This window comes from Eurosta solidaginis, chromosome 2 (genome assembly GCF_040869045.1).
Source record: "Eurosta solidaginis isolate ZX-2024a chromosome 2, ASM4086904v1, whole genome shotgun sequence".
NCBI lineage: Eukaryota > Metazoa > Arthropoda > Insecta > Diptera > Tephritidae > Eurosta > Eurosta solidaginis.
The window spans coordinates 138,660,333-138,682,779 of NC_090320.1; the positions used below are offsets into that span (position 1 = coordinate 138,660,333).

Here is a 22,447-nt window from a genome sequence, read left to right on the forward strand (position 1 = left end):
ACCCCTGGCCCACACTAATGGCGATATCTCGAAAAGACGTCCACCTATAGACCTAATGCCCACTCCCTCTTAAAATGCTCAGTAACACCTTTCGTTTGATACCCATATCGTACAAACACATTCTAGAGTCACCCCTGGCCCACCCTAATGACGATATCTCGAAAAGGCGTCCACTTATAGACCTAATGCCCACTCCCTCTTAAAATGCTGAGTAACACCTTTCGTTTGATACCCATATCATACAAACATTCTAGAGTCACCCTTGGTCCACCTTTATGGCGATATATCGAAAAGGCGTCCACCTATAGAACTAAGGATTACTCCCTTTTAAGATACTCATTACCATCTTTCATTTGATACCCATATCATACAAACACATTCTAGAGTCACCCCTGGCCCACCCTAATGGCGACATTTCGAAAAGGTGTCCACCTATAGACCTATTGCCCACTCCCTCTTAAAATGCTCAGTAACACTTTTCGTTTTATACCCATATCGTACAAACATTCTAGAGTCACCCCTGGCCCACCCTAATGGCAATATCTCGAAAAGGCGTCCACCTATAGACCTAATGCCCACTCCCTCTTAGAATGCTCAGTAACACCTTTCATTTGATTCCCATATCGTACAAACACATTCTAGAGACACCCCTGGTCCACCTTTATGGCGATATCTCGAAACGGCGGCCACCTATGGACTAAGGATCACTCCTTTTCAAAATACTCATTAACAGCTTTCCTTTGATACCCATATCCTACAAACACATTCTAGAGTCACCCCTGGTCCACCTTAATGGCGATATCTCGAAAGGGCGTCCACCGATAGACCTAAGGCCCACTCCCTCTTAAAATGCTCAGTAACACCTTTCATTTGATACCCATATCGTACAAACAAATTCTAGAGTCAGCCCTGGTCCACCTTTATGGCGATATTCCTAAATGGCGTCCATCCATAGAACTATGGCCTACTCTCTCTTAAAATACTCTTTAATACCTTCCATTTGATACACATGTCATACAACCACATTCTAAGGTTACCCTAGGTTCATTTTCCTACATGGTGATTTTCCTTATTTTGTCTCCATAGCTCTCAACTGAGTATGTAATGTTCGGTTACACCCGAACTTAGCCTTCCTTACTTGTTTGAATAGAATTTGCAATTCTATTTGAGCACCAATGTTCTTTTTCTATTGTTTAGTGTATATTTTTTTTACTTTCCTTTACTTTCTTCTAATTCACTACCGAATCTGACTTTCGTGCCTTTCAGAAAAGTGACGCCGCTTTATAGAGAACTAAGAGATAAAGAAATGTCAAAATTATTTTGCTGCAACATATTTCTCACACAAGAAAAATATTCAACATTTTTTGTGGGTGTTTTCTTATGATGTGGATACCATGCTTATGGTCATGAATCAACTAAATGGTTGGCTCATCTCTACAGCAACAACATAACTTTGTTTAAATTGTCAAAATCAGCGCGTTGGTGTTAGATGAATGGAATGGAATGAAAACATAAAAATTAGCAGCTTTTGTGTGTAGTAAGAAAATTTTGTCAATGTATTGGTTTCATTTTGAGTTTGCCATCTCCTTCTGACAATCCCTACTCCAGTGAAATTATTAATTAAATTTAAAAAAAATTATTGAAAGAGAAGCTCGGCCTCAATCTCCTCGGAGGTAAATAGTGCCAGTATTTATTATTTTTTTTGTTTGCGAAGCGCCGTGTCCACGTTGCGCACTCGTAATTCATTCGCCACTCCTTTAGTCAAGTTTACTCAATCCTTTTGATCTGTGCTCGATTAAAATGTGTGAGGCTAAATCTGAAAATTTTGTGCTACAAAACTTGGTTTAAAATTTAGATTATACAGGTCTTCGTGAAAGTAGGTGGCCATCATTTAGGTCGTATAAAATTAAAAATATTAATAGCCTTACAAGTGTATTTTAACTTTTTGGAAATATGAAATGATATATATTTTGCGGTATTATAATTTATATAATTGTTCGATATTTCGGCTTCAATCTGAAACCATCATCAGACTATCCTCTTTTTCTATTCCTGAGGATGGAAATATCGACCAATTATATAAATTATAATACCGCAAAATATATGGTGTTTTATTTATCCTTGCGGCCTTGAGCTCAATAATTAACCAAAAAGTTAAAAAAAAAATACAGTAGTAAATTTACAGGTTTCCAATTTAGTTCAAAAAGTTTTCAAAACGCGCTTAATTGAACTCAAATATATAAATTTTTAAAATCTTGCAACAACATAGCTCAACTATATGGTTGGCTCATTTCATCAGCTGATTTTATTTTTTCATTGCACTGGAGTTGGGATTGTCAAAAGGAGATGGCAAATGGAAAATGCAACCAAAACAATGACAATATTTTCTTACAACACACAAGAATTGCAAGGTTTTATGTTTTCATTCCATTCGCCTAACACCAAACACGCAGATTTTGACAATCTGAGCCAACCATATAGTTGAGCCATTAACAACAACAATTCCTAACACATATGCAATTAAAGTTAAATTAATATGATAAGGTTGCAATTTATAGTAATGGAAGTAAACAAAAAAAAATTTAAATACTTTTGAAGTTTATTGGAACAAATTGGAAAGAAAATGATTTTCCGATTTTGAAGTTTGATTCAATTCTTTAGAATTAATACTTTTTAAAGTAATTAATTTTTTTGGATCCTTTAGTGAAACAGTCTTCGGCTAATTACTGTTTAAAATTACTAAGTAGTGTAATTGTAATTGCATTACTAATATCTGTTGAGTGTGAGATTTCTGCATTACTTTGATACCATACAATCGTAAGATACTATATATACTATATTCCTATATGTCGATATTGATTTTAAATCATAGCAACTCATTATGTTTAACATTTCACATCCATTCTCTTTTTTTATAACATTTCATAGTTTCACACTTAAATCTTTTCACTTAGGTCTACGTACATTTTTTTTCTTTATCGGAGTTGGGTGATAATTACTGTACTATTGCAACCACGATTACTATTACGTTGGTAGTAACTTTACATTTTTTAAAATATGAGGCGGACGCGTGCGCATATTGCGCAACAAATATAGAAGTCGCATATCAAATATCAACAGAAATCAGCTGTTCTATCAAACATCTATTGCGCTTGCACTGCCATCTGGCGAATGCTAGCAACTGCCGCTAATGCAGGGTTAGTTCTAATCAAATATTAGCAAAAGTGCCATAGTACAAAAAGATTTCTTTGCGTGCTCACAATCCCTTATTTTTAACAAATTATTTTAATAAAATATAGCTAAACAAAAGCACTACGACTAATAATGCCCAAAGCTCGCTAATAGCCCGAATCTCCATCTTTACAACCAAAACTTTATTTATAGATTTGGATTCAAAGATTCCAAATAAGAGCGAAAAAGGGACCCGTATATAAAAACAGCAATTAGAAATAATATATATGATAAAAAAGGGAATGAAAGGAAAAATGAAGAGGAAACGAAAAAAATAAGGTTGCGATAGGAAAACAAAGTTAAGGAAAGCTAAGAAACGGAAACCGAACCAGGCCAGTATCCGAATCTGAAACTGTAACCGAAACTTGTGCTGAGTTTGGAACCGAAATTTTAACAGAAATTAAACTGTAATTAAAGCCAAAACCGAACCTGCGCTTAAATCGGACCTGAGATCAGACTAAAACTAGAGTCGAATTCGATTCTTATTTGAATTCGGAAAGTGAACCGAAACTGGAGCGAGACGAAAATCAGACTTAAACCCGATCTATAACCTATACCAGAATCAAATCAGAATCTAAATCCGAGACCAGATAGACACAGGACCAACATCTGAAGTGAATATGGAGCCAAAAGGAGCTGAATTCCGAACTGAAAGCGTAGTCGAACCTGAATTCACAAACGAAATTTAAACCAAAGCTGACACTGCAAATTGTCCTAACTAGCCATTCACATATGTCTCATCCTTAGGAACTTGATTATTAGCTGTCAAATTAATTAGTCCTCACATTTGGAAATGACACCCTGGAGACGGTTTTTACACTAGGAAAAAAATTTGTTCATAATTATCAATTATCGAAGCGAAAAATTTGTATGGGAAATGTAGTTATTTAATTACCGATTAGGAGTTAAGGCTGTGTGCGAGTTGACCTAAATTTCTACCTAAGTAGAGAAAAATCCTAAATCACTGGAAACTGTCGGTAAGTCAGTGCAAAATAAAAATATAGAATTTTTATGAGCATACTTTTCAACCTAAATTGAAATGTCAAAACCAAAAGTATTGAATTCTCAATATTGTATATGCAAATAAATGGCTCTTGTCCATTCAATTTAAGTAAATCATAGATCATAGAGCGATAATCCCTGCTGCGATTAAGGTCCGATCGATTGTACGTGATGGTGAGCTCAATTTTGTCCAAGCTGATGTTGGCGACACAAGAATTGGATCCTTCTCAAATATGGACCGCAATCTGAACATATTTGGCAGCCAAGTGCACTAATTGGCCTAAAGAAGTTATTGGAGGCGTAGCAGCATCACAGAATTGAATTCGAGATTGTGGAAAAGGTCATAGTGCACGTGCTCCACTATGTCCGAAAAAAGCCTTATAAAACGGAGCCACTGCATTTTCTTGAACTGCTATCTTGGGATAGATACTTACCGCGGACCCTAATTGACCTCTGTTCTTTTTAAGCGTGTAGCAACAACACTGTGCTTTTGAAATTCTTTCATAAATATAGTTAGTTGGCATTGATTTTTAATTGTAATATTTTTTCTTGCCATCAAATTTCTTCTTTTATTGTCATATTGTAATTGAATTATTATCGTGTAATTTTTAAATCTTTATAAAATTAAAATATTTTTTATAAATCGGGTTTGTTTTAATTTAAACAACGCGATAAAGTGGTGACCCAGAAAAAGTTGTATACGCTATTTAAAAACGGAGCGGTCATTGTCGCATACGCATCACGAAACGCTACGCATACGGAACATGAAACGCTACAAACAAAAGCTGTTGGTTGGTTGTGCAGTTCCGCATCAAGTTCATCATCAATCAACAATTCAAAAACAAAAACTTTGATCATAAACATCCAAAATAAAATAAATTTTATACAATTTGTTGTGCAATTTAATCGCACTTAAACATGACATTATTTAGATCACCAACACAAAATGAGAATTTGGAATATCATGAACAGATCGTACCAGGTTTTGCACCTCCAACACCAATTCAAATTTCGTCATCTGCAGATTCTTTGATGGATTCGGATACACCATCATCATTGAATGTACATGCAGCGACTATACAGAAATTCCCAACGTTTTGGACCAAAAACCCAGCAGTATGGTTTTTTCAAGTTGAGACCATTTTCTCATTACAACGCATAACTGCGGATGAAACAAAGTTTGCTAGTATTGATCCAGGTACGTTAGATTTAGTAAGTGATGTGTTGAAATTTGCATCCCCTGGGATGAAGTACGAAACTTCGAAGGCACGTATCATTGCTGCTTTCAGTGAATCTTCTGAACGCAAGCTTAAACGCCTTGTAAGTGGTCAAGTTATGGGTGATCAACAACCTTGTCATTTTTGCGATCGATGCAGAGCTTAGGCCGCGGTCAAGTTGGTGATAACGTTCTGAAATCGCTATTTTTAGAACAGTTGCCTGAAAACGTACGGGCAATTCTCAGCATCAGTGATCAGCAAGATATTAATAAACTTACACAACAAGCTGACAAAATTATGGACATGGCTCGTCCAGCAAATATTGCCACTTTAGACAAACAACAGGGTGAATCGCTTTTAGAAAACATTTCAAAGCAAATTGAAGCGCTTGAAAAACAGTTTTGAGCTCTTAATTGTAGTAAAAGCAATTTTCGTCAAAGATCTCGATCACGCCATGGAGTAACAATCCGAACTACTGTTGGTATCACAATCGGTTTGGTAATAAGGCCTGAAAGTGCATAGCACCTTGTAGTTTTGTAACAAAAAACTAAATAGCGTGTCGGATCTCGCGGCCACCGATATCGCATATTCTACGTCTGGCCGCCTATTCGTTTATGATAAATCAACCAGGAAACACTTTTTGATTGACATTGGAGCGGATATCTCTGTAATTCCCATGGATAAATATTTATCAAAAAAATGTGTAGAAGGTGGCATCCAACTTTTTGCTGCAAATGGTACGCAAATTAAAACTTTTGGTACCAAAATACTTCAACTTGATCTTGGACTTCGCATATCGTTTTCTTGGTTGTTTGTTGTAGCAGATGTTACTAAATGCACCATTGGGTCTGATTTCCTCAAACATTTTCATTTGTTGCCGGATTTAAAAAATTGCAGATTAGTTGACGGAAAAACACTTTTGACAGCACCTGCTAAAATTTCTGTTGAGCCATCATTCGGTATAACAACAATTTTAAAGAAAAACAGTGTCTATCATAAATTATTAGAAGAATTTCCTGAGATTCACAATGTAGCACTTTCGCAGTGCAGTAAAAATAATAACGTTCTTCATCATATTGAGACTACAGGTCCTCCATTTCGGGCAAACGTAAGACCACTGGATTCAAAACGTTTAGCCATTGCAAAAAGGGAGTTTAAGTTTATGTTAGACAATCATATTATTCGAGCATCAAAAAGTAGTTGGTCCAATCCTTTTCATATGGCTCCAAAAGCAAATGGAGAGCGGATACCATGTGGCGACTATCGTTTGTTGAATAAAATAAACGTCCCTTCATCACAGATTACGTACATTGTCTTCATGGACGAAAAATTTTCTCGAAGTTAGATCTTATTCGGGTATACCATCAAGTGAATGGTAATCCGCAGGATATAGAAAAAGCGGCTATTATTACGCCGTTCGGTTTATTTGAATTTCTCAAAATGCCCTTTGGATTGAGGAATGCTGCACAAAGTTTCCAACGCTTGATGGATGAGGTATGTCGTGGTTTAGACTTGTCAACTTTCCAAAGCCACAAACAATTTCCGATTTGCGACGGTTTATTTGTATGCTGAATTTTCATCGACGTTTTCTACCTCAAGCAGCACAACATCAATCCCCACTTAATGAATACCTAAAAGGCGCAGTAAAAAAAGACAAGCGACTCGTTCAATGGACATGTGAAGCTGAAGATGCTTTTAACAAATGCAAAAATTTGATTGCAAATGCTACCCTTCTCGCTCATCCAGTTAGAGATGCAAAATTAGCACTTAAAGTAGATGCATCAAATCTTGCCATTGGATCAGTAGTGGAAAAACAAGTTAATGGATTATGGCAACCCCTCGCTTTTTTCTCACGTAAGCTTAGCCCTACTGAATGCAAATACAGTACATATGATCGAGAGTTATTAGCTGCTTACAATGCTGTAAAACACTTTCGTCATATTTTAGAAGGTCGCGTTTTTACTCTTTTTACTGACCACAAACCACTTACATTTGCTTTTAATCAAAATCCTGCAAAAGCTTCACCTAGGCAATACAGACACTTGGATTATATCGGTCAGTTTACTACGAATATTGTTCATATTGCTGGTGTGGACAATTCGGTTGCAGATGCGATGTCAAGGATAAATGAACTTTCTATAATTGATTATAAGCGACTCTCTGAGGCTCAGAAAACAGATGAAGATATACAAAAATTACTTCTATCAACTGATTCTGGACTTAAGTTAAAATTGATACCATTACCAGGTTCTACAGCAGGCTTGACATGCTTCATAATCTTGCACATCCTGGTGTTAGAGCTACAAGGAAATCAATTGCAGATCGTTCTGTTTGGCCACAACTCAATAAGGATTTTAAGATCTAGACCAAACATTGTTTACCTTGCCAGTCATCAAAATTAAATAGGCACACTCATTCTTCAATTGGTGAGGTTCCTTTATCTTCAAAGCGTTTTTCAGAAGTACATTTGGATTTGGTTGGTCCTTTGCCACCATCTGAGGGTTTCACGTATCTATTAACGATTATAGATCGTTTTTCGCGATGGCCAGCAGCCATACCAATAACAGATATTACAGCGGAGACTATAACCAGAGCTTTTTTTGATGGTTGGATTGCAATATTTGGATGCCCAAGTATAATTATTTGTGATCGTGGTCGTCAATTCACTTCGAAAACGTTTCATGACTTAGCTAGTTTTATTGGAGCATCTTTTCATCCACAAAGTAACGGCATGGTTGAAAGGCTACATCGAACTTTTAAAGCTGCCTTGATTTGTCAAGCTAATTTGCAATGGTCAAAAAGTTTGCCTTCAGTACTGCTTGGATTAAGGACAGTGTATAAAGATGATTTGTGTGCGTCAGTAGCTTAAATAGTATATTGAGAAGCGTTGCATATTCCGGGCGAGTTTTTGTGAAATGTCACAAGTTCCGATGTCGTTTCCACTGAGTTTCTAGAACTTCTTAAAATAATAATACAAATTATTCAACCACAGCCTATTTCACCTCATACCAACAATAAACCATTCGTTCATGCGGATCTGTTTCAATCAAAACATGTTTGGGTTCGTAATGATGGTTATAAAAAACCCCTGCAACCAAAATACTCCGGTCCCGTTACGGTAATCAAACCTACGAACAAATTTTTCACAATCAAACTTGCAAAAGGAGAAGAAACAGTATCTATAGACAGATTGAAACCGGCATTTTCGGAAGTACGCGATTTAAATGAAACCAACAATCAATTGAGCAAAAAGAAATTCCATCACATGTTCCAAAAAGAAGAAAAGCCGCTTTTCGCTAGGAAGGGGGTAGCAACAACACTGTGCTTTTAAAATTCTTTCATAATTATAGTTAGTTGGCATTGATTTTTAATTGTAGTATTTTTTCTTGCTATAAAATTTTTTCTTATATTGTCATATTGTAATTGAATTATTATCGTGTAAAATTAAAATATTGTTTATAAATCGGATTTTTTGTATTTAAGTGAACTAACACGATAAGTGTGAAAACGCATCAAAAATACCAAATTTCCCGTATTGTTATTATTTTCTTAGCAGAAATAAACAATTTAGGTTTTCAAATCAACTCGCACAGTTTTGACAGCTTTTTCCTAAATTATTGCAGTGCTGGAAAGTTCGAGTGGAATATTAGTTGAGGTACCTAAAATTTAGGCGAATTCGCACCCAGCCTAAGTACGAAAATGAAAATGATATTGTTATATGTAAACTAGGTCCACATCAAATCCGAAACCGGCCCGATTCATAGAAATCAAAATGTAAATGAGTATCGTTTTCCTAGTAGTATCAGCCTATGGTTTCCTCCGAAAAGTTATTGGACTCATCGTTATTTCAAAAAATGTGAAATCACACTTACTGAAATGGTAATCATAGTGTAGTCGTAATATTTATCGCCGAGCTCTGTATTTTATTATATGATTTTTTTTCTATTTTATATTGATTCAACAAACTTTCTTATTAGATGACTTCATTTGTATTTAGTATTGTGTGTATGTAAATGTATGTAATTAATTGCTGGAATTCAATTGAATACTTTATGTAGGACTTGCTTAAATTCACGTTTTAATGAACGTTTCGTTTCGGCAATTCGCTTCTAGGAAAATAAATTATTGCGACGCTTCAACGAACCGAATTTCTTTTCAGCTTCCAAAAGCATTTTCTCATTGCGCACTACCTCAAATGGTAAAGTTTTGGATTGTCGATCGATTTCTTGATCGGATGGAAAATCTTCGAAACTCATATTGGCAAAACCAGTTTTTGCCGAATTTTGTATTGTATTCGATTGGAAGCTATTTGACAACGCCACATTAGCAGACTTGGCAGCACACTGCCGCCACAGCTCGCAGTTGATGTGGTATTTTTGGAATGTTTTGTTGTTGCACTTGCGATGTTCGTGTTTGAACGATGTTTGCTATGACAGCCTTTGTCGCGCGCGTCATTATCATCGTCATCATCATCATCATCATGCGACTGACTTTGTAAACGTTGATGCTTTTGTTTGCTATTTGACGTAAGCGATGACGTTGAACCGAGCACGCTTGCAGATACAATTTTTTATATGTATGACCTTTGACCTTTTGTGTAATTTTCGCCGGTAAAGTTCTTACGCCCAAATGGAATTTTTCTTTTTTAGATTTTGTTGTTGCATGCGTGCCGCCGCTGCCGATGGTGTTAAGTATTGCTGCTGGTGGAGTTGTTGTTTGAGCTGCGTTTGCGCCCAACTCGGTAGAATGCGATTTATGTGGTACAACGGGCTCCGCCTCATCATCTGAAGCAAAGTCCGAACAACTTTCTTGAGAAATTTGCACAAAACCATTATCAGCAATAGGAAATAATGTTTGATAATTGGGATTTTGCAGTAAATGTGGTGGTGGTGCAACGACGGCACTGATAGAGGTGATTGAACTATTGGTTTTCGCGCCAGTGGCGCTAATGGTACCGGTATTCGAGGAGGATAAGGAAGGCATACTGCTTGGCATAGTCAATACGATATTATGTGTGTTGGGCACAGGAGCGCAAACTTTAACTGTTTTCTTTTGTATAGGGGCGACGGAGTTTTGTGCTGCCAGAGCAGCATTGGGCGTGGGTATATCGGTAGTAAAATGCTGCGTGTCATTTGAAATATTGGTTTTATTGGATGTAGTTGTTGTTGGAGGCAATTTTATATATACGCTACTACTCGGCACCGCTGCTGTACTGGTGACTAGAGAAGACGCTGCTGCATTAATTAAATTGTTGCGATACAACAATGTATTGGTCGGCAAAGGTTCGGGTGTTTTATTGATAAAAATCGAATGATTGATGGTGACAAGTTGTAGTGCTGTTGTATGTGGTGGCATAGATGCTGTAGGTTCGTCTGAAAAGGTTGGTGTGGGTATGGATGCGGATGTGGCTGGTTGCTGTTGGGCTTGTTTGATTTGCACCACACTGCTATTGTTCTTATTTGCGCTATCATTAGCACAATCATTGGCACTTACAATAATACATTTACGAATTACCTGTGGAAATGGTTCCGAACCAAAGAGATCTTGTTCTGCTAGTGGAGACATCTCATTAGTGTGCAGCAGCGGCGCTGTAGGCACAAATATTGCAGCAGCAAGCGACCTAGCAGCGGCTTTAGGAGCGTCCGCTACTGTGGATATCACAGTAACTGTACCAAAGCTGGATGCGCTTCGTATATGTGGTTTGGGTGTTACAGCGTGCCGTGCGCTATCTGGCACAACGAAAGGATTAAACACTGGTTCATTAAACTCATCCAATTGTGGCGAGGGACCAGCTGGAAAGTTAGCAAAATTTTCTAACGAACTAATGCGATTAGCAGCGCTCTTTACTGGTGTTGAGGTCAATATTTCCATTGTTTGCGCTTGTGCTGGTGGTGGTGGATTACGCGCTTTTTGCGGTCCACGCGAAATTTTCGTAGTACGTTTTTTTATTGGTAAGCCAACAGGCATTTTAAATGGTGCCATCGCAAGTACACCCAATTCCACTGACTTTTCGGTATTTACGCCTGCTTTAATTTTATGCTGCAATGTGTCACCACTTTCGGGTGATTCTTCTGTCTCATTGCTACTTTTACCTTTCGAATCAGAATTAGCAGAACCATTATCTAGCTCATCATCTAGCAAAAGTGGTTTATCGCCAAGCTTATTTAGGAAATCTGTCGAATTTGGACTTAATTCGCTTTCGTCATCGTGTGCCGTTATAAGTCCACTCGCTTCGGCAGCAGCTGCTACGGCAGCCGCCGTCCTATCCTTCTTGGGCATACGAACCTTCACCAATACACGACTTACATCATCTTCGTGCGTTGTAACACTCTCACATTCGGCATGATATGCCGAAGAGCTGCACGTCTTTACACTTTCACTTATACCATCTATATCCATTATGGGACGCAGTAATTTACGTGCATGCAAATCATTTTCATCAAATAAATCATCATCTTCGGCACGTAAATCGCTAGCCGAACCAATAGAGTCGTCGCTATCTGATTTTGTGCCTCCGCTTGCTACTGCGGCCGCGGCAGCAGCTATTACCGCTACCTGTTGTTGTTGTTGCTCATTCTGCTCTAAGGCGGCATTTACTTGTTGGGCAGCTTGCTGTGCGGCTGTTGTTGGTTTTTTGTAGAATGTCTCAACTTCTTCACAATAGGCACTTTGATCTGGGTCTTGTCGACTTTATGATAGGCAGCTTGTTGTATTTTATGTATTGTATCAGGTATATTATTGGTAACGATTTGTTTAAAAATTGCTTTTGTGCTACTCGGACCCGACGTATTCTCGTAATCTTCTTGAAAGAATTCCGAATCAGAATCATCTGAAGTGGGTTGATCATTGCTACGCAATTTTTCATATTTATTACGATCTTCCAATGGTAGTTTGACAAACCCACCACCTGGTAGCGCTACACTGGCTAATGTTGTCACGGTGGCACAATCACCGCCACAACCATGCATATCACCATGCATGCCACCAGCGTCGCCGCCTTCAGAATCGGTTTTTAAATTATTTATTAATGAAGTTTTCTCCTCACTCGATACTTCCAATGTGGGCGAGAGTAGCCATTTTGATGAAGTTGTCGATGAAGTAGTGCCACAAGCTGCTGTCATATTTGTACTAGAGCCACCGCTAGGCGAAGCCATTGATGCGCTGGAACCGCCAACACCGGAGAAGATAAATTTTGCTGAAAATGAGATTTAAGTTCTTTTATGCAGTATAAAAATATGAATTACCTAGCGTAGCTGTGCATATGAATATATGTATGTATGCGTGTAGGAGTTTTTTAAGTTCGAATGTGTAGTTTAAGTTCTAATTATACTTGCATAGCAGCGCAGGGCATAGCATGGAAGATCACGCAAGGAATATCTCTCTATTGACGCTGTTAAGGCAGATAATCTTTTCGCGATAGCCCACTGCTCTGTTACCGATTGAGATAGAGAGAGCCGCCGAGGTGAAAGGACTGAGACCGAGTGGCCCGTACTCGTCGCTCTCTTGTCTGGCAATCGGTAACTGGATTTGTGTAAACAAGGTCAGAATGACTTCTGTTTATTCAATTCTCGTTGAGTGACATTATCGTTACAAATAGCACAATTCTAAAACAACTCTCATCTTGTTTATGGTTTGTACGCTATGTAAACTCTCAATGTAATATCCTGCGCTGCGCTGAAAGTATAAATTGTTTTTTGGTAACTATAATCAAACCGATGGTGGTCAATCGCCACTGGTCATGAGTGTATAGGTTGTTCCTTCGGAGTCAAAAACACGGCTAATACATATTTTTTCAATCCACGTAACTATAGAGAAAATGAGAGAATTCAACTCACTTCATGGGACTAATATTTTTGTGTCTATGGCATCACTGATGTAGTGGTTTATTCGTTGATCAACAAGCTACGAGGCAACACGAATATTTTTAGTACTCAAAAAATAATTTCGTAAATATTCTATACACAACTTATTTTATTGCTCGATTCTAACAAAAAAATTTAAACAAAATACTTATATTGCTATCATTAATTAGTTAAAGCATTCTGCTCATGAGCTTTTGTTTTGCAAAGTATGGTTTTTGATGTTGCTACTCTGCTTCATTGTATACAAAACGAGTATGATATCTTATACGTCAACTGCCAGACAGGATGTTCTTTTTAGGGTTTTGCCAGCGTTTTGACAGGACGTTCAATATGGCGGCGCATGCCGGCTATCTTGGACGGGTGATAGAAAGGGACGTAGGTATTTTAAAAATCAAGTGATCGTTTTTATTGGTTATTTTGACGTCTCTGATTAAGATATCACACTTGTCTTATACATAATGCTTTGCTTGTTCAGTGACTACTAAACGAAAAGAGTTAATAATCCTCGTGTTCCAATGGTACATGAACCAGATACGGATATAGATTTAACATGCAAATACAACCACAATGTGATCCATATGATTCACATTGTTGTTGCATTTGCATGTTAAATCTCTATCCGTATCTGGTTCATGTACCACTGGAACACGAGGAATATCTGTGAAGTGAGTACTTCACTAGCGAACGACCTCTGCCCTAAGTTAATAGTTTTATATGACGGGAATGAATGATCGAAAACTGCTTCCATTATTATACTCAGCGTGCTTTATACAAAGAGTATATTAACTTCGATTGGATAACGGTTGGTTGTACAGGTATAAAGGAATCGAGATAGATATAGACTTCCATATATCAAAATCGTCAGTATCGAAAAAAGATTTGATTGAGCCTTGTCCGTCCGTCGGTCTGTTATCACGATAACCTGAGTAAATATTGAGATATCTTCACGGTACACGAGCTTATCTGGACCCAGAATAGATTGGTATTGAAAATGAGCGAAATCGGATGATAACGACGCCCACTTTATATATATATATAACATTTTGGAAAGCACAAAAAACCTGATTATTTAGTAAATAATATACCTAGAATGTTGAAATTTGACATGTGGACTGCTATTGATACTCTTGATAAAAATTTTAAAAAATAGTTTAAAATGTGCGTGGCACCGCCCACTTGTGATAAAATCAATTTTACAGTTATTATTAATCATAAATCAAAAATCGTTAAACCTATCGTAACAAAATTCGGCAGAAGGTTTGCGTTTACTATAAGGAATGGTTTGAAGAAAAATTAACGAAATCGGTTAAGGACCACGCCCACTTTTATATAAAAGATTTTTAAAAGGGTCGTAGACGAAAATAATATGCTATAAAAATAAATAAAAATAATAAGCTATATCTTAGCGAAAGAAAGCTTTGCATCAATGGAATTTTACTTTCTAAATTGAATTATAACATTAAATTGGAAAACACTAAAATTTTTGAAAATAGGTGTGGCACCGCCCCTTTTATGACTAAGCAATTTTTTATGTTTCATTAGCCATAACTCGAAGAAAAATTAATATTTATTTATTTATTTATTTATTATTTAAAGTCGACGACAAACTATGGTCGACTGCATAATATAAAAGATATATAAATATACAACTCAAAAGATAAAATTTAAGATATATCAAGATTTCAACAATGCTATATTACAAACAAAGAAATATTAATGAACATTACTATTTAATTTCAGAATATAATAATAATAAGAAATATGAGCAGAAATAAGATCTTATGCTAAATCTTATACTGGCGGAATGCATCAGATTCCGCTCAGCATGATTTCCGAATGCAGTGGATTCCAATCTCCCTGTTGGAATGCAACAAGATTCCAATCAGCATGTCATGGGAATCGGGCAGTGCTAAGAGTAATGTAATGAGAATACGCCATCACAAGGCATAAAAAAGTAACATAACCTGTGTTGTTGGAATGCACCAGATCCCATAAGATTATACTGCCGGAATGCATACGATTCCGGTCAGTGACTCATGAAAAAGCATGTTTTTTACGTTGTTAGAATGCACCAGATTCCAATCAACACAGTACTGTCTTGTTCCTTCTTAATGATACATGTTGATAAATGTTCCTCCATCCTTAAGCGAGATAGTTCTTGTTTTTTATATAGTGGCAAAAGTACATTCAAGACTGATGCAGCTATATAAGTCATTGTAGTGCGCGCACCAGATAAGAAGAGGATTATTTTTAGCAAAGTTTCGTCGACAAAGGGGTAAATAGAAAGGAACGTAGTGTCTGTATACTATAAAGGGAACCGCAAAAACAAGCGGCTGAGGAGGTCCGCAGAATCAATTTCTCCAATAATGAGCTTATGGATGAGCAATACCCCCAGTAATATTCTCCGATTTTCCAGAGTGGGTAAGTTAATAAGAAGAAGTCTACTTCTGTATGGAGGAAGGTGGAGACTTGAGTCCCAATTAAGGCCGCGCAATGCACATATCAAAAATTGCTTTTGAACTGACTCAAGACGCTTTATATGCTTTTGAGAAACAGGGGACCAAACGCATGAGCAATATTCGAGTATTGGACGAACCAGCGATGTGTAAAGAACCTTAGTGAGGTACGGATCATCGAACTCTTTAGCCCATCTTTTAACAAATCGAAGTAAAGCCAACGCTTTGTTGGCTATAGATGAAATATGCACGTTAAAATTCAATTTCGGATCAAAAAGGACACCTAGATCATTTGCAATAGATATACGCTCCAAAGGCGTACCATCTATTACATAAGATTTCAATGCTGGCTTCACTCGGTCACTATGTCATTTGCTTACATTTAGAGCAATTTAAAGCTAGTAAATTTGTTGTGCACCAACATTGGAACGAGTCCAAGTCCGCCTGAAGAAGATCCAAGGAACTCAAATCGGTAGGACAGTGAGTGTAGCAAAGTTTTACATAATCCGCATACATTATAGTATGGGAATATAATATTGTCTGTGGCAAGTCATTAATGAAAAGGGCAAAGAGCAAAGGACCTAGATGACTTCCCTGGGGTACGCTGGAGGAAACTCCGAACGATTCCGACAGATTGCACTTGAACAGGAGTTTTTGGGTCCGGTTAGAAAGATAGCTTTTCAGCCACATTAATAGGTGAAACGGAAAGCCCAGTAAATCAAGCTTATGAATAAGCAACTCATAGTTGATGGTATCAAATGCTTTGCTGAAGTCCGTGTAGATGACATCCGTTTGCTTGTTCGCTAAAAATCCTTCCATAACTATAGAGGTGAATACAAGCAAATTTGTGGTGGTTGACCTTTGACGAATAAAACCGTGTTGGCATGGAGATAAAAGAATAGAACACTGATATTGGAGTTGACTGGTAACAATCTGTTCAAAGACTTTAGGAATGACTGAAAGTTTAGCAATACCCCTGTAGTTTTCAACTTTTGACCTACTACCTTTTTTATGCAGGGGTATAATAAAAGACTGTTTCCAAAGTGCCGGGAATGGCGCAGATCCCAGAGATAGCTCAAATAATTTTAAAATAGGCTCATACATGTTTTCGGCGCAGTACCTAAGCACGCAACTAGGAACACCGTCCGGTCCCGGAGAAAAGGTGGGCTTCAAAGTTTGAAGACTCTGAAGAACAATATTACCATCAATAGCAGGATTCCTTATGTAATTCGAGGGATCTAAGCGATAGGGATATTGACCGGAATGAAAACTTCTGGATGAATACGTGGACTTACAGAACTCAGAAAATAGTTCAGCAACGTCGTCATCAGTACAAGCTTTTTTACCTCCAAAGGTTAATGAGGAAGGATACCTAGAAGTTTTCCGCTTTGAATTTACGAAACTGTAAAACTTTTTGGGATTTCTAAAAAATTGGGCGTTACAACAACTCAAGTAATTTTTATAACAAAGCTGACGATGAAAGTTAGAACGAGCTATTAGATATTTAGAGAGGTCTGCAGATGCTCCAGATTTCTTGAATCTCTTATAAAGCCTAGGTTTAATGTTATTAAGTCTGATAAGTTGCCTTGAAAACCAAGGGGACTTATTCGAACATAGGGTATAGCGAGTAGGAATGCAGGTATAAAGAAGCCATCAAGCGTACTGTAAAATATAGAGATAGCCGAATCGACATCAGTGCAAGCATAGAAATCCGACCAATCATGGGAAGCCAACAGATCATTGAGCATAATGAAATTCGCTTTGTAGAAGCATTTAGATCGGGGACGAGACTGTACTTGAATCCTACGGGGTAGGCTGATATCAAGTGATATCTCTAGCGTAGGGTGAAGAGGGTCTTCTGGAAGGGATAAAGGTGGTATTTGCGTAAGGGCAGTACCCACCGAGCCATCCACAAATACTAAATCCAGCATTTTATCTCCACTATTTGGAACATTGTTAATCTGTAAAAGAGGTGAGTCTAACAAGCAATTGAGAAACTCATATTGAGCAGTGGGAGTTAAAAAGTTTGAATCACTTATATTGAATCAACTAACTGTTGGCAAGTTAAAGTCACCAACAACAACAAGTCGATCATTATCTCCCAACTGCGAATGCAAATCGCAGATGGCCGAGCTATGACTAGCATAAACATCCATATCCGAACGAGGTGGTATATACGAACAGCAAACAATTACGCTATAGCTACCGAATGAAAGCCTAACTGCTATGAATTCGATATGAGAGATATTGTCCAGCGAAATCAACTCAGATGATAGGTTAGATTCAACAGCAATAAGGACACCTCCCGCTCTAGAGATGCGATCACGCCGATAAACAGCATATTTATTTGAAAAAACCTCAGAATTGTAATTATCAGGCTTTAGCCAGGTCTCCGTAAGAGCTACAACTTGTGCAGAAAAGTTGAAAGAATTAAGGAAGAATGGAACAAGTTTTGATCGTAAACCACGAACATTTTGGTAATTAATGAGATGACGGGGCAGATCAGCAATTACCTTTGTGTTGTTATTACTGTGTTCGTCATACTGTTTTTTGGCTGTAATAAAACAGGTTCGGCCCTCGCCTTTCTCGTGAACAAGTGAACCATAGTATGCTTAGGCCAAAAAGAGGAATCAAATACCTTATCGAAATATTCATCTGAAAGGGATATTTGAAATGAGGAGATGTCTCTCTCATATTTAAAGTTAAATTTATACACATTGATGTTACTAGTGGGTGCAACACCAAGTTTAGAGCAAATGTAATGAGCAATGTCATTTTCGGTAAACAAGGCGTGTAATCGGGACACAAATACAGCCCTACGAGGTGGCACCGCAGTCACCTGCAAAGGAGTAGCGGGATAGCGCACCAGAGAGCTGGGAAAGTGCGGTCGTTATAGAACAGTTGACAGAAAACGCATTGCTTGACCTAGCGTTGGTTATCGAGCCCGTACTATTTTTTTCAGGTACACTTGTATCGCTAGCAACAACCCCAGTATCGGTAACTGTTATTGTTGGAGCTAAAGATACCGGTGGAGGTGTAGGATGAATTGGGGATTCCACCGAAATCAACATTGGTGATGTAGAACAAACAGCCACAAAGGTACCACTATTAGTTCGTGCATCGTATAATTTGCCAGAGATCGTCTCACTGGAAGTCTCGACACAGCCTTGTGGAGATTCTTGTGGAGATTGCTGAGCTGCATTATTCATAACGTCTTTGGTAAGCCTGTTCTTATCAATCAAAACGGTTGAAGGGACATTCGTAGGAGGACAGCTTTGCCATTGACTCGAAGACAAGTTGGAGTCATTGTTGGGTATACATTTCTTACGTTTTGGGGATTCAGATTTCACTTTCAATTTTTTAAAGTGAGCCTCCATCGTTTTGAATCTTTCGTTAAGGTCACGAAACCCAATAAAAATGTTGTTGAACTCTTTCTGAGTTTGCCTCATAAAAGCTGTCATTTTCTACGGAACGACAGTCATGACATGTGCAGTTCAGTCCAATTTTGCTGGATATTAGGTCAACCACCCGAACACCTATGTGAGAGAACCCGGCACAGATAACATGAGCCATATTATCACAGAGCCAACAACAAACATAAGTATCACCACGGGAAATTTTCTTTTGATTGGTGCACTTCTTGACACAGCAATCCAACATAATTGCAAAGTTTAACAAACCCAAAAGAAAAATAGGCAAAAGAAACTATAAGTATAGGATAAATTGAGCTGTTCAAAAATTATGGGCGAGAGTTAGTTTGGAGCACTGGATGCAAATCGCAAGACAGCGTATAGCAGCGAACACAACAGAAAGCAAAAAGGGCACACAATGACTTGCTAATAGCAGCTACCAACAAAAGGGTATGCAGTTATCACAAATTTTTGTAAAAATCTATGATATATGAACACACAGACTGAATGTTTAAATTGCACAAAAAGCCACTATGTATATTGCACTGTGTAAAGATTTAATACGAAATTAAACTTATAAACTGTTTTCTATTATATTAATACATATTTATAAAAGATAAAACTTGTTTACAAAGTAAAAAGAATAACAATTCATAGAGCGATCCCATATATCGTAATGAAATTGTTTACACATACTTTCCTTATAGCAGAAAATATTTCTAGTAAAAATGGATGGGATCGGTTAAAGACCACGGCAACTTACGATATAAAACAAGTTTAAAAGGGTCGTATACTAGAATAATAAGCTATAACTTAAGATCTTTACATTTTTCGTGCAACAGGACTCAAATAAACTTGTTGATTGGTGTAATTCCAACAATCGCTACCTTAATGTTAAAATATGTTTTCATATGTCTTTCTTTAAGTCTTCCAGCATTAATTCCAAGTTGTACGATATATCAGATGGTCAACTTGCCTGAGTACAGGAATTTGTTGATTTAGATGTTGCTTTCCTTCGTAGATATGCAAAAGACTTTAGAGATCCCTATAACAAGAAGGCACTCTGTATCTCCCTAGTACGTTCAAAACTAGAATCTGGAATCTGTCTGGAATCCTATTCTGTTCTTGCCGCCACATTAAGAAGGGTTGAAAGAAAATGTATTCGGTTTTGTTTAATTTCTCTAAATTTTTACGATCAAATTCTATACTGTTACTCGGATGCAAGGTTATTAATCTGCAATTGCTCTTGTTTGTCTATAACCTAATTTGTTTGGACTGCCTTGAATAGCTTAGGCATACGATTAAATAGTAGTGAGGTATTTATAAAACATATGTTCAATAAATGCAGCGGTTGCCAATCTATGACCCAACATCCCGGCCCCGTTGAAAGACATTTCAAACCGGCAGAGGTGCCAACTTATGAATCGGCCGCCGAATGACTCCCTTTGATGTACTAATATCGACCACCCGAATTTTGGAATCTTTTCGTGGAATACAGTTTATAATTCTGCCAATTTGCCATTTTTGTGATGGTAAATTGTCTTCTTGGATAATAACCATTGTATTTTCATTGATATTTGGACGTTCCTCAAACCACTTTGACCGAGCTTGAAGCTCATTGATGTAGTCGCGTGACCGCCGATTCCAAAACGCCTGTTTGATTGCAGTTATTTGATTCCACCTTTGTAAGTTGTTGATGTTGTCTGACAACTGACGCTCTGGAAAATGCCCCGGAGTTAGCGTTTCATAAACATTGGGATCGCATGACAATGGTGCGATAGGACGAGAATTTAATACTGCCTCTATTTCAACCAGAACTGTCGTTAGCTCCTCAAATGTCAGTCTTGCGTTTAATATGCTGCAATTAAGGTGACACTTGGCCGATTTAACTGCGGCCCCCCATATACCGCCAAAATGTGGTGCCCTGGGGGGAATAAAATTAAAGTTCATTAGCACAATATCTTACTATTGCATCTCGATTTTCGGTTTTGAATAAAAACGCCTTTAATTCATTGAGTTTATTGCAAGCACCAACGAAATTTGTTGCGTTATCGCAAAAGATGTCGGAAGGAAGCCCTCTTCTGCCAATCATGCGTTTTAGTGCCGCCAAGAATCCGTCGGTAGATAAGTCCGATACAAGTTCGATGTGAACCGCCTTCGTTGCCAGGCAAACGAAGATGGCAATATATGCTTTATATGGTGTTTTACTACGAATTCGCAAATACACATTAGATGGTCCACAAAAGGCGATACCGCAGCGTGCAAAAGGGCGAGATGGAGTTAACCGTTCAACCGGTAACTGTCCCATTATCTGGTTCATTAGCTTTGGCTTATAGCGTACACAATGTACACATGACCTGACGATGCGCCTTGCTACGTCGCGAGCGTTGATTACCCAAAACTGGAGTCTTATGAGTGATACTAGTGCTTTGGGTCCTGCGTGGTAGTGCTTCAGATGTAGATGACGGAAGTAGTGCATAACGAAGTCGCATTTGTTTGGTAATAAAATTGGGTGCTTTCTTTCCTCTGGGATATGTGCATATTCTAGTCTGCCACCAACCTTCAGTATTTGAAACCCTTCCACGTATTCAAGAAAAGGGCTCAAGTAACGCAATGGGCCATTCGTCGTGAGATCCTTATGCAAAAGATTAATGTCATTAGCAAAATGTTTTTGTTGTATGTTCCAACTTATGCAAAGCAACGCGTGATGCAATTCTTGCGATGAAAGTGTATGACCATCATCAGGTTTGATACGGTGTCGTAATTTGTTAATAAAGCGAAACATCAAGGCTACTAATCGAAGTGCGCTAGTGTAACTACTACGCTGATTGATGATTTCTAAAATGTAATTGGTACTAATAGTTGCATTGAAAGCTGATTTTCGTTTCTCGCTCTCTACAACTTCCATGTCAATGTCGCCGCACCTGCCACTTGGCCACTTGTCTGGTTTTTCATACAAAAACGTTGGTCCATTGTACCATATTGACTTGGCAAGTTATTCCACAGTCGCTTCTCTAGACACCAAATCGACTGGGTTGCAATGTGTCGGGACATGTTTCCAATGAGCGCCTGTAGTTAAATCTTCAATTTCCGAAACCCGGTTTCCTACAAAGGTCGAAAGTGTTGCCGAATGCATTTTAAGCCAATGTAATACGATTTGGGAATCTGTCCAAAGAAATAAGGTAAACGAGTTATTTATGATTGGTTTAATTTTTTCTATGAGACGAGCAAGAAGAAGAGCGCCACAAAGTTCTAATTTAGGTAAAGTT

At 37.8% G+C, this 22,447-nt stretch overlaps 1 protein-coding gene across 1 annotated transcript; it reads right to left on the bottom strand.

Moving 5' to 3' along the window:
* Positions 1-9,492: 9,492 nt before the first annotated feature.
* Positions 9,493-22,086, bottom strand: LOC137241664 (uncharacterized). The gene is given in 8 exon segments (XM_067769164.1): positions 9,493-9,783; positions 9,900-10,014; positions 10,017-12,005; positions 12,048-12,088; positions 12,091-12,357; positions 12,409-12,645; positions 20,675-21,102; positions 21,755-22,086. Coding segments are annotated over 8 exon segments (3,633 nt in total). The 3' UTR covers positions 9,493-9,559.
* Positions 22,087-22,447: the final 361 nt, after the last annotated feature.